This window comes from Helianthus annuus, chromosome 16 (genome assembly GCF_002127325.2).
Source record: "Helianthus annuus cultivar XRQ/B chromosome 16, HanXRQr2.0-SUNRISE, whole genome shotgun sequence".
NCBI lineage: Eukaryota > Viridiplantae > Streptophyta > Magnoliopsida > Asterales > Asteraceae > Helianthus > Helianthus annuus.
In genome coordinates, this window is record NC_035448.2 from 28,096,437 (window position 1) to 28,109,921 (window position 13,485).

At 31.0% G+C, this 13,485-nt stretch overlaps 3 protein-coding genes across 3 annotated transcripts; all 3 read right to left on the reverse strand.

Annotated features, from left to right (window-relative positions):
* Positions 1–1,842: 1,842 nt before the first annotated feature.
* LOC110919136 lies at positions 1,843–3,239 on the reverse strand. The gene is made up of 4 exons (XM_022163416.1): positions 2,675–3,239; positions 2,455–2,570; positions 1,998–2,173; positions 1,843–1,855 (listed from the first exon to the last, which is right to left on the reverse strand). Exons 1-4 carry the CDS (start codon positions 3,237–3,239, stop codon positions 1,843–1,845), a joined length of 870 nt encoding a protein of 289 aa, XP_022019108.1.
* Positions 3,240–3,418: 179 nt separating this feature from the next.
* On the reverse strand, positions 3,419–8,873 carry LOC110919137. Its single transcript, XM_022163417.1, has 10 exons — positions 8,813–8,873; positions 8,656–8,721; positions 8,434–8,550; positions 7,965–8,177; positions 7,622–7,852; positions 7,107–7,545; positions 5,173–6,107; positions 4,237–5,078; positions 4,015–4,162; positions 3,419–3,783 (listed from the first exon to the last, which is right to left on the reverse strand). Exons 1-10 carry the CDS (start codon positions 8,871–8,873, stop codon positions 3,419–3,421), a joined length of 3,417 nt encoding a protein of 1,138 aa, XP_022019109.1.
* A 1,029-nt stretch (positions 8,874–9,902) lies between these two features.
* On the reverse strand, positions 9,903–12,598 carry LOC110943974 (replication protein A 70 kDa DNA-binding subunit E-like). Its single transcript, XM_022185702.2, has 12 exons — positions 12,446–12,598; positions 12,198–12,348; positions 12,082–12,087; positions 11,869–11,968; positions 11,652–11,779; positions 11,442–11,526; positions 11,214–11,346; positions 10,920–11,128; positions 10,698–10,818; positions 10,371–10,562; positions 10,195–10,263; positions 9,903–10,124 (listed from the first exon to the last, which is right to left on the reverse strand). Exons 1-12 carry the CDS (start codon positions 12,596–12,598, stop codon positions 9,903–9,905), a joined length of 1,569 nt encoding a protein of 522 aa, XP_022041394.2.
* Between the last annotated feature and the right edge of the window lie 887 nt (positions 12,599–13,485).

A 13,485-nucleotide genomic window follows, 5' to 3' on the forward strand; every position in this document is an offset into this window, starting at 1 on the left:
TTGCGGCGAAACAGAGCAAATGATAATGTAAAACAAACATTATTTGAAAATGTAGCATGTTGTTTAGAAAGCCAAACCGTGAGAATCGGTTCAGTTTATTATCGTATCATTTTACGATAGTAAATAAATACTTTATTTTTTAATATAAATTAGTTTTTAATAAAACTTATATTAATCGAGGGTAAAAATTAAGCTCAACTACGTACTTAAGTTTTTAGAAAAAACAATTAACGAACATAAGTTATTAAAGAAATATCAAATTAATTGATAAAGTAAAGATAGATTTAAAAAAATAAAAATACGTTAAAAGTAAATAGAAAAAAATTAAAATATGTTAAAAGTTAAAAGTAAATATTAAAAAAATATATTAATATAATAAAATATTAAAAAGCTATATATTATTTTAAATTTGAAATTACTATTCATGATCGTTCGAAAACTATATGTACTAGTTTTTTTTATATCGCACGTTGCGGCGAAACCGAGCAAATAGTATAAAACAAATGTGATTTGAAAATAAAGCATGTTGTTTAGAAAGTCAAACCATTAGAACGATTTAGTTTATTATCGCACCGTTTTATGATACCAGATAAATATTTTATTTTGAGTATAACCTCGTTTTTAACAAAACTTATAACGGAATATCAGGGAAAGAAATCAAGCACAACTACGTACTTAAATTTTTAGAAAAAAGTTATAAACGTAACTTATTAACAAAATATCAAATTAATCGATAAATTAATATATGTTCAAAAAAAAAAGAAAAAAACAGTTATTAAAAAAAGGTAAAGGAAATATATGTTTTTAAAAAGGAAAAATATGTTAATAAAAGTAAATATAATAATATACTATTATATTATAATATATTAAATATTTATAATATATTAAATAATAAAATAATAAAAACTATATACTATTATAAAAATAAATTTACTATTCATCACCCTCAAAATCAATATATATATAATATATACTAGGTTTTTACCCGTGATTACTTCCCGGGCTCGGGAAAGTTATTTAGATTAATTAATTACTATTTGTTTGTAATACGACCACATTACATCAACCATCTCATTCGATTCAACATCAATGTCTTCAAATCACTGGATTAGATCATGAACTCATATTAGAGGACAAACAAAAGCACAACAGGACCATATGAATAATATCATTTCCACTTTTACATCAATGCACTTACATGATAGGGTGATTTGGAATTTTGAAAAAATCTTTGTTTTTGTACCTCTTTTACAAAATAAGGTGTTGACCAAATTTGAAACAGATATTAACCAAAAGTCAATAAGATATTGACAAATAGTTAAACAGATGTTGAGCTTAAACAGATGTTTGGTTTAAGGCCAAACATCTGTTTATGCAAACATCTGTTTAAGTCCAAATATCTGATATAGAAGAAGAACATCTGTTTATGGCAAAACATCTGTTTAAGGTCAAACATGTGTTTAAGGTCAAACAACTGTTTAAGTCCAAACATCTGATATAAAAGGCCAAACATTTGTTAAATGCCAAACATCTGTTTAAGCCTTAACAGATCTTTAACTTGTTAAGATCTACTGTCTTCTAACACAGTGTTCCTCTTCAAAACACTGTTAAACCTAACATGGGTTTCCATTAACTATTGACCAAAAGGCAAACAGATGTTCAAACCACTATTTGTTATTGAAGTTCTTTAAAAAATTAGATAGAATTCAAGAAAATGGAACAATGACTTAAAGGACTATAATTTAACACATAATCTAATTGGCCAAATTTAAAACATAAAGTGCTAATAACAGTGTTTTATCATCTTAGCCATACATAGCAACAAATCATCAAGTTAATAATTTAAGAAAAAAACCTACACATCACCATCAAAAAATTCATAATTAGTATCTGATAACAGAACAGACTTAAAATATGTTTGTTAAACTGATGTAACTTGATTTAATACTATCTTCTGTTGCGAAGACACGTATGTGAAATGCAACATATCACCAAACCTCAAGTTATTGTCAGTCATAAACTTTCGCCAACCGTCCAACGCATAACGTGGCTTCAATTCATTTAACTCCAACTTAACATCATAAACCTCCACAACTCCAACCATGTTTTGAACTTTCAAAGGATGAAGATCAAGAGAAAGACCTGCTCGTCTCGCAACTTCAGCAGGAAGACGCTACATGTATTGTGTGAAAAAAAATAATAGTCAGACAAATAAACGTAAATCATTAGTTTATTATAAAAAATGGTATACTAGCCTATAGTCTCCTTTGCGATCAAAATGAAAGAACTCAGGGTCAAGGGGATGTCCAGAATGTTTTTTTGCAGTCTTTGCAATCTTATTTCTATGGTTAATCTTTGTCTTCGTTGAAATTGAAAAGGTATTTTTTTGTCAGACGGAATCATATTAATCCTTGGAATAAAAACTCTCGTGCCAATGTTCCCACCAGATATTACTTCAGCTTCTATAACTCGTTTACCAAGAAAAGTAATTTGAAGCCTTGTACCGTTACATAACCCTTTCTGTTGATCAATGTTTCGAAGAAGCATCACAGGAACACCAACTCTAAGAACTAATATGTGATTAGGCAAGCCAGAATCTTAAGAGCATTCAAATTTTCTGTTGAGTATAAGCTTTGTTGAAAAGAATCAAGAATTTGTTCAGTTTGACATATACTATCAGAACTCAGATACTCTTTCGCATCACCAGGAAATAACGAAAGCAATCGATCATTAATTTCATGAACTACCTCATTTTTGGGTGCTAGAATTGCTCGCTCAGAAAAAAATCCAGCAATCCTAAATTGTTGAATAATTGAAGGATATACAAAGTCAATTAAACTTTGTATTGGGTCATAAATATCGGTGATCAGTAAATCATCTGGTATCTCTATAATGGCGTCACCATCATTATCATCTCCAACGTTTCCTTCACCAATATCAATAAGCCATTTTGCAAATTCTATGATAGACTTCATATTCGAACTTTCAGCTCCAATAGTTAGACGCATGTTTTTAGTCAGCCGTAAGAGTCTGCATTTTGCCCATATGTATGAAGAGCTTAAAGACGCACTAACAATTTCTTGTCTAGTACCATTAGGAATAACATGTAGTATTTGTCTAAAGTCACCACCAAATACAATAACTTTACCACCAAAAGGAATATCCGAACGAATACTCCTACCTTCCGAAAATACGTCGGTCATGGTCCTATCTAAAGCTTCAACATGTTTGTGTACCATCGGTGCTTCATCCCATATTATTAATTGGGTTTCCTTTAATAATCTCGCAATATCACTATCTGGCTTAATATTGCACATTGAATCTTCTGTTAGATTAATGGGAATATGGAACCGAGAATGAGTTGTCCTTCCACGGGAAAGTAATAACGAAGCAATACCACTTGAAGCCACATTTAAAACTATTCTATTTCTGCATCGAACAGCTGAAGCCAAAGTCTTCCATAAAAAGGTTTTTCCAGTTCCACCATAACCATAGACAAAAAAAGGCCTCCTTTACGCCCTACAACTGCTTCCATTTTTTCATCAAAAACCGCTCGTTGTTCATCTGTAAGAGATTGATGCAACCTGTTAAACTCAGCTTGTACTTCATCTAGGTCATGTGACAGCTCTTCATTGATCAGACGATTAGAAGCATCACGTAAGGAATCGTCATCAGGGTACGGCATAGTGACAAACCTTCGTAATGACGAACCATTGGAAATTAAATAGTTTTCAATTTTCAACAAAGTAAGGTTCTTAATCTGATGTTCAGGAAGCACTAAACCTAGCAAATAAAAAAATTAACATTATTAAATAAAAAATCAAAATGTAGTATATGAAATAAAAAAAAATAGATCAGAACCTGAAATATTTGTTTCTTTTTGACGTCTATAAACAATATCATCAGCTAAGTATTTCCACGTATTCTCCTAAACAAATTCTGGCCGAGATAGAGTATTTGACAAAAGCAGGGTAGCAAATAACGCTCGAAGATACCCAGCATGTCCTTCAAAACTTGCTTCTTTAATGGCCTCAACGTATTCATTGTCATCATCTAAAAGTCCCATCGCATAGCAAGCATCTCTAAAAGTCGGGAATAATTGACCGTTAACTGTACGTATCTCCTCAAATGATCTAGGTCCTTTAACTTTATCAGTAGTATCCTCAAAAAATAAGGTTCGCCCAAAGCAGGAGATACAGAATGAATCCGGCCAACACACTGGTACAACTTACGTACCTGCCAACATCTATCTTTAAGTATCCAAACAAATTTGGAAGGAAACTCAACATAAGTTAGCTTTCTAGCATCTTTATTTATCTCGTTCAACTTCATCCATTGCATAAATATTGAAGAAGCAACAAAAGGCTTGCTTAAAACATTATCAATATCGTCATCAGCACCATACACAACATTCTCTTGGCCGGGCAAATGAAAGGGAAGCCTCATAACAGCAGGATACCTATAGTGAACCTCATTAGAGAATATTCTCCAGGATGCCTCACAAGCTGAAATATATCTACAATCATAATACTCCTTGATCTCGTCTTTTGGCTTTTCTTTGATGGTTGAACTTGTATCACCAGAAACTACCACAGTAGCCATATCAGGACCTTTGTTGATGTACTTGAACAAATATTTCACTGAACCGGCTTGATTACACCATTCAACATTAATGTGTGCTTGATATCTTTTCAAAAGCCTTTTGTTATAAGGAACAACATTTCTGTTGTCTAATCTAACACCAGATTTTATAACTGTATGACCTGAATCTCTTCTTCTGTATACAGGAAAACCATTTGAATCAATAGTTGTATGTGGTGTGAATTTCTTCGGAAAGTTTTTTGAACATCTTTTATCAACCATGCAAGGACAATTCAAATTAGCATTCCCACACGGACCATGAATCATATAATCAGTCACAAGAGAATAAAGTTCAGGATCTTCTTTTTTATCGGGAATCTCAGCAGAAATAAATGGATCTATATGATCTATGGTTGGAAGTTTGTGATCGACCTTCATGAATAAGCATATATGTGCATGAGGAAGACCACACTTTTGAAATTCTACTGTATAAACAACTAAATAAAAAGGAACAATAAATAAATTTATTAGTTAATAACCTTGATTAAAAATATACATCAGAGGATAAGCTGTGAAAACAAAATAACATACCAGCGTTAATCTCACCAAAATACTTGGAATCCTTAAAATCTTTAATTAAGGAATCAAGCTTCCTTTTAAACAATCGACACAATATGTCAGGCCTGTCTTCGGCTTTGATGGTTGAATCTTTTAGAAATCTTTTTACTTCAGGCCACTTAGGATTACATGTTATAGTTATGAAGAAATCAAGGTACCCATACCACTTACATAAGGCCATTGCATCGAGGTAATTTTGTTGCATGAATCTTGCACCACCAGTAAATGAAGAAGGAAGTATAACAGGCTTTCCAGTATCTGTTAAAACTTCCTTACCTTTAGATTTATACTTTTGAAGATTCTCAAATGTTTCAGAACGAAGGTTCGCTTGTTGCCTACGAATGTAATTTAATCTTTCGCTCTCAATCATTGTGTACGCATCAACCAAAAACTGTTGTAACAACCTTCGCCCATTTAAAATTAAGGAAAAGCCATAAGTTCTATCTTGGATCCTATATGAAAAAAATTCTCTCATTGTGCACTTTGGTTTTATTTTCTTTTGTGTGGACATAAAATCTCTATGAGGAATATCAACTCTATAACCATTATCACCATATGGAAAAAGTAACGGATATTGAAGAGCAAGATACGATGGGTGTAATTCGCTAATACACTGCAGCATTCTCGACTGCGTATGGACAACAATATCACGATGGTCTATAGCTTTATCTATGTCTCCGACAACCAAAGCAGCAACTTCAGATGTGGTGGGTAAGTTATATGTCATGCCGTCTTTTTCTCTTCTATAAATTAGTCGAAGACTAAGGTTGGCATCTGGAGATTGGTGAAAATGGTTTCTAACCATCCTATATTTCTTAACCAACATATTTTGTGAATCTAATAAAGCCCTCAAATACTTTATCATTTCAACATCAAGTTCTTTATCAGCAGGCGATGAAGGTTTGGTTCTTTTGTTGTTAAAAGAAAAAAAACAACAAAACGTTAACATAACATAACTATTGTAATAAGCAGTGGATAAAGAATCAGTTATTAGTAATTAAGTGTTAAGGAAAAACAGATTAGTACTAAGTCAAACAGCTGATGTAAAACTTGTAAGCACTGATAGTAATTAAAACACTGATGATACTTAACAACTGATAGTGAACTACAAAAGGTTAACAACTGCTATTGTAATAAGCAGTGGATAGAGAATCAGTGATTAATAATTAACTTTTAAGGAAGAACAGTTGTAAACAACTGTTGATACCAGCTCAAAACTTTTAGAATATGTTGAGAAAAAGTAACATTTCAGATATTTGGGCTTAAGCAATGGTTTGGTAGGCATCAGTGGTTTGGTCTTGAACATTGGATGGGGTTAATTAGACTTTGTGTACAAATGTAATTGTATCCAACAGTATTTTGCCTTATTAAATAGTTATAACCAATGTCATTGTAGGAAACTTAGCTGGGCAGAGTTTATTGTAGGAAACTTCAGTTTACCTACAACAGCTGATGAATTTAGAATTAATAACGCAAACTACTGTTAAGTCAAACAACTGATGAAAAAAACTTTTAAGCACTGCTAGTGATTAAAACACTGATGGTACTTAACAACTGATAGTGAACTTTTAAGCACTGCTAGTGATTAAAACACTGATGAATTGTAATTATAAATTTAAAATGAATTTAAAATGAATAAAGCAAACTACTGTTAAGTGAAACTACTGTTAAGTGAAACAGCTGATGAAAAACTTGTAAGCACTGCTAGTAATTAAAACACTAATAGTACTTAACAACTGATAGTGAACTACTAATGGTTAACAACTGCTGTTGTAGCAATCTCTGGATAGAGAATCGGTGATTAAGGATTAAGTGATAGTACTTAACAACTGATATTGAACTACAAATGGTTAAATTTCTAGATGTTCTTTAATAGAATAAAAATGGAACTTAGAAATCACTCGTACCTGAATAATGCCTGTCTATTTGTTATTTCATTTTCAGTATCATGTATGTATAGCTGACAAAACTTAGCTTCATTTCCAGCTGGAGGTTTGAGACTCCCCATGCAATGATAGTTTTGGCCACTGATACGATATATAAATGGAGCATTGCCCTTGTTGATATTAGAATCAAGCTTTCCACCCATAGATGTAAAAGAGAACATAGATTTGTATCGTCTTATGTTCTTCCGGAAGAACTTGCTTTCTGGATTTGAGGAAGAAAACAAATTTTGATAAGACGGATGTGCATCCTTTAAAGGCGGTAGCTGAACTTTACCATACCCACAACACATACCATAACATGGCTTATTTAAAGTTAAACGACCTTTTCCACCTTCCAATGCCCATAACTTTGCACTACAAAGCTGACATGTAAGCACTTGGTCACCATGGTCCAAATAATCTGTTAACAAATGATTGAGAGTTATATTACAGGTAGAACCCAATAAATGTCCTAAAACAATAAAATAGATTAAAACCTTTAGATATCCCTTTATAAGGATCTTCATCAGTGCAAAAGAACACATTTTCTTGATCGGAATCCAAAGAGAGCATAGGTACAGGAGTATTATCACGCTTCTTGCCCTCAAGGTTACGTTTACCAGAAGACAGCCGTGTAAGCGTAGAGTTACTACCCAATATCGACTGATTGTTACTGCTAATAATGCTAGAAGTAATGGAATATCGACGGTTGCTATCTGCTGGTGTACCTATGTTAATGTCATTATATGAACATCCAATATTAAAACATTGATGTTAAGACCGGTATGTGGTTTAGTAATGTGTTTATCAAAACAAATAATAAAGAAACAAAATACAAACCTGGTGTAGTTGAAATTAAAGAACCAGTAGCATTTCTAACTGCTCGACACGCAATGGAGTACATATGTTGATCCGTAGAATCAGAACATTCAACCATATTTGCATTGTCAGAAAAGATGTTACGAACATTCGTTGATGATGACGATGCGTTTAACAATTTCTTATTATGAAGTGTTAATTTTTGAAGCTTACGCCTTTCATTCGGTGGAGTAACTAAATAACAGAGAAAGTATAATATGTAAGAAAAACAACAATCAGTCCCCTTAGAAACCTAAAACGGAAAAAAGTATACTTATAATCAAATTCAAGAGGTATTACAATTTGTGATATCTGAAAGAGGAGATCAGTGAGAGATATCTGAAACAGGAGTTCTCGTAAGAGGACCTACAAAAAAACCAAGTAGAATTATGATTTCAATCTGAAAACTGATTTTGATTTGGGAAATGATGAGTTAAGAAGTTATAATTACTCTTACTACGTAAATTTCGTTGAGATGAATTAGCAGCTGATGATGACCACACATTCTTTAATTTCTTATTATCAAGTATTAATTTTCGAAGCTTACGCCTTTCATTCGGTGAAGTAACTAAATAACAAAGAAAGTATAATATGTACAAAACACAAGAATCAGTCCACTTAGAAACATAAAACGGAAAAAAGAATACTTATAATCAAATTTAAGAGCTATTACCATTTGTGATATCTGAAAGAGGAGATCTGTTAGAGATATCTGAAACAGGAGTTCTCATAAGAGGATCTACAAAAAAACCAAGTAGAATTATGATTTGAATCTAAAAGTTGATTTTGATTTGGGAAATGATAAGTTAAGAAGTTATAATTTCACTTACTATGTAAATTTCGTTGAGATGAATTAACTGCTGTAGAAGATGAACGTGAATTCTTTGACATTGTTAAGTCTGAAAGAAGGAGATGCTTTCAAAAGAAGAAAGAGTATAAGATTAGGAACATTAAAAAAATAGAAGAAAACAGTGCTTTTTAAATTTTGAATTACAGTATGTAATACCTAGGGATTAAACATAACCTCAATAAATTATAATATTGCATTTTATCATTTTGTAACTAAAAATCATTTTATGAAAAGCAAAATAAAATTGTTTCATATTATTGAATTAATTATTCCAAATAATCTATTACATTGATAAAAAACTTAACAACAAATTTTGTAATCTTTGTGGAATGTAAATCGGATGTTCATCGGTTAGGTTTATGGTTTATTTGTATATGATTTAAGTTAAACAATATTTTTTCCAGCTATCCAAATAAATCAAAGAAAACAAATAAAATAAAACATGGATTGATAAACCAAACAAAAAACCAAATAAAATGGGTTTGAATTTACGCTTCATACTTGGTTACGATTTTTCTTAACGACATACTTTGAATGACTTACAGAAAATTTGAAGTATATAAAAAACCTATTGAATGAGATTACTTAAATAAGTTAATGGGAGAAACAGGCAAAAATTAAATATTTTTTTTTAAACTGTAACATATGACGGATACTTACTAAATCTTAGTGGGCATGGATAACGGTAAAAACCAATAAAGAACAACCACATCCACTAATAATCCTATATAAATTATGAGATAAGATAATAAGATTAAAATTGCTTAAAGATTACAAATGTTTGTAGATAAAAAAGTTGTTAATTGGGTGTATACAATATATATTATAAATTGTTGCTACTATTCATACACATAAGTTTTAAACATAAATATTGACTATTGAACATCTGAATATTTATTTAACAATATACATTATAATAAGCAGATAAGTTTTTAGGAATTCAAAACCACATAATCAGTCCAAAACATAACCCACCAAACACCCAAAAGTAACAAAACGAAAACCATAAGTTCAACATGGCAACAACATATGAAATCAACACGTAAATGTATTTGAAAATACAGAAGACACTATTTCTCAATCTTTGGAATCAAAAGCGTTGAAACACCAGCATCTTCATCCTGAGAGAGTTCATCACTAATGCGGCGCTTTGTCGAGGAGCAACCTAATGCATCATCCACATCGAACACTTCACGAATATTACGTTTTGTTTCATCAGAAGACGGATTCTCAGTGCCTAAAAGTGCTTGGGATGCAGGTGTAACATTGTCACCGCAGTATGACATCTCATCCTGATATAAAAAGACAATAATTACTAATGTTTAAAAAAATTTAGTATAAATAAGAAAATTCTCATATTACCTTCATAAGGTCAACAGGAGTAGACAAACTGCAGGAATCTGGAACATCCAACGATTCGGACTGCTCATGCTTTAAGTACATAATACACAATAACATAAAATACACACAATGGTATAAATATATTTTAAAACGATATGAATATCAAATTAAAAGAATGACATAATGAACATTTAGACCTGGTTAAGATTGAATTTGGCGCAGAGCGCGGCAAGGATCTCATCATCGTTAGTGGCCATTGAAATACCATAGTTTTCAACCTGATGCTCAATGTTATAGTCTTTAACACTTATGATGAAAGCATACCTCTTTCCAATCAATGTGTCAAAGATCTCAGGATATGGGTTCGGTATCTCTCCAGAATTAACAACCTATGATTTTATAAAAATTAATATAAATTACAATGAGCAGAATGATTCCATAATTGAGAACATACAATTTTATAAAAATTAACTTTAAATTATATATAGTACGTGACCAAATAACTGAATGCATGTATTTGTTACCTGATCTTGAATTGAAACTAACTCTTTGGCAGTTTTCTGAAGAATCTTGTAAGCTTCAAAATCAAACAGTGTCAAAGACACAGTACCGGAAGAGTCTTGCACCCTAATAGGTATCTTGAACCTATCAAAGTTAAAAACAAATGAAAACATTAGTATTACTAATAACAAAAGTGTGGTTCATATTAGTATTTAGCATAAGGAAATAAAACTGTAATCTCAAACCGGGGAATAGAATAGATGTCGACTCCTTCACATTTATCATTTGTACACACCAACGATTTTTCATGATAAACATCAGATAAACCATCCGGATTTTCTTTCGTTACAAATCTTTCCTCCACACCTGACTTACAGTGGTTACAACCATTGTAATACCAAAGTTTATCAGTGCATATAGCTGTGATTGTGCCAACAACCAGAACCTTCTTTGTCTATCAACATCAAACAAAAATAATTACACTTAGAAAAGACTTTTAAAAAACTCAGCATGTAGAGTACTTATAAGAAAATACACACCGTTGATATGGTTCCAAGGAAACCAATAAGCATGAAATCAGGGTTATTAAGAAACTCATCTTCGACACTTGAGATAACGATTGAACCAACATGATCATTTGATGAAGATGAAGCAGAAATTTTCTCTACATACCTAAACAGATTCATGTAATCAAATTAAAACGTAAAAAATAAATATAAGTACAAAATAATACTGTTCAATGTTTATATGCATATTACTAACTATACCTCTTCCTAAAAGAGGATATCTCTTCAATGTCAGTGTCAATAAAAAGTCTGCTTAGCTCAAAGCCGTTTGCAACACCACGCTTGCCTGAATTTAAAAATAAAACCAAATATAGATCAATATAAATAGTGTCAAATTTAAAAACATATAAGTAAATCTAAAGATAAATCTATAACAATAAAAAAATTAAACTAATTAAGTTTAAATTGTACCTTTGTAAAGGTTAACCATACCAAAATGACAAAGGATAACAACATATTTCTCTCGTTTCTTATCATTCATGTAAGCAAACATGTCAATAGCAAAACCATCCCACAAAGTAACTGGACACTTTTGACCTCTAAAATATTAACATAAAACATAATAACATCAAGCAACCTTATAATGGTTTAAACGTCAAAATGCAACAACTTAATAAAAAGAACGCACTCAATGTCTTCAAGTCTAAGATTAAGTCTCTTGCCCTTGCTCCCATCCTTCTTTGACGTATCCTCTAGATTGAAACATACATCCACATAACCAATCCAATCTATAAACAAAAATATATTGTGAAAAGAAAACAACATTAAAAAGTGATAACAATAAAAGAAAAAAAACAATAAGACAAAACAATAGATATATATCATGTAGTGATTTACATACCAATAACTGTATTAACTTCAAATTTATTTTTAACAAAATTCTTAAGGTTAACGAAATTAAAACGGTATTTCGGTCCAGACCAGTCAAAGTATTTCTCAACAGAAGTATAGAAATACAGTGATATTTGTCATTTCTCTTGGTATACTTAGCAGAGGACTTATTAGTAGCAAGAGAAGGTTTGGTGATAAGAAGACATTCATCCAACTGAAGAAATTCCTTGAATTTTCCTAGCATCTTATGCAAACAGCTGGCTTGAATCATAGTTCCCTAGGAATATGAAACATCCGCTTAAATAAAAAAGGTGTTATATTCATTTGGATATTCATATGTCCAAAAAAAACTATAAGACAACTATATACGGTACCATCTCATCCATGAAGATAATATCAAGACGATATATTTCATTTTTGTTATTATTCATCATCTTCTTCGAAATGCTAACAATCTTCACTCTAATCGAATAGTTGTTTGAGAATGTATTAAGATCGTTAAGCATGCTAACCTTTGCAACCTCCATTTGAAGACTGTACATAAAAAAAAAAAGAATATGCAAAATATAAGTATTGTTAAACGTAATATGATAATACAATAAGCATGGACGTTCTTAAAAAAATATCAAGGTTGGTATTCAAGCTTACCGATTATCCAATAAAAATTTTAACTGAATGCAGTGGCAAATGTAATTTCAAATGTAGGGAGAGTATATCTTTATATGCTGGTTTATTAAAGTAATAAAATATTAGAAATGATATGCAAAGTAGGCAAAAAAAGAGAAAGAACGTCAATTTTAAATTACCATTTTGTATATTTAGAATTTCAAAATTACTGACTTGATTTCAAAGCAATTGTCATAATTTCTTTTCTATATTTTATTTTAAATTTAATTAAGAAATAATAACCGTCAATTTGAAATTCACATTTTGCTTAACTCAAATGTCCAAAGCTCAAGAAATTAGCATTAATTACTGATTTGATTTGCAACAAATAGTCATTAACATCCAAGTGTATAGGAATTTCATTTGAAATTCACATTTTGCTTAACTAAATATAAACACTTAAACACTGTTAACATCCAAGTGTATAGGAATTTTATTTTATTAAAATAAAGATTAAACAACTGTTCAATTAATAGTACAGATGAAACCACTGAAGTGATGTGATAAAAACAACTGTTCCTAAACACTGTTACATATAAACACTGATGCCATAAAAATGGTTGTATATAAAACACTGAGGTGATGACAACTAACAACCTAACAGTCTATAAAACATTCATGGGGAAAACACTGTTACATATAAACACTGTTAACATAAACAAATAAACAAACATAGAATAACTAAAGTTGATGCTGAACCACTGTTGTAGTTTGACACTGTTGTTGGACGTCATAAATTTCAGATTTA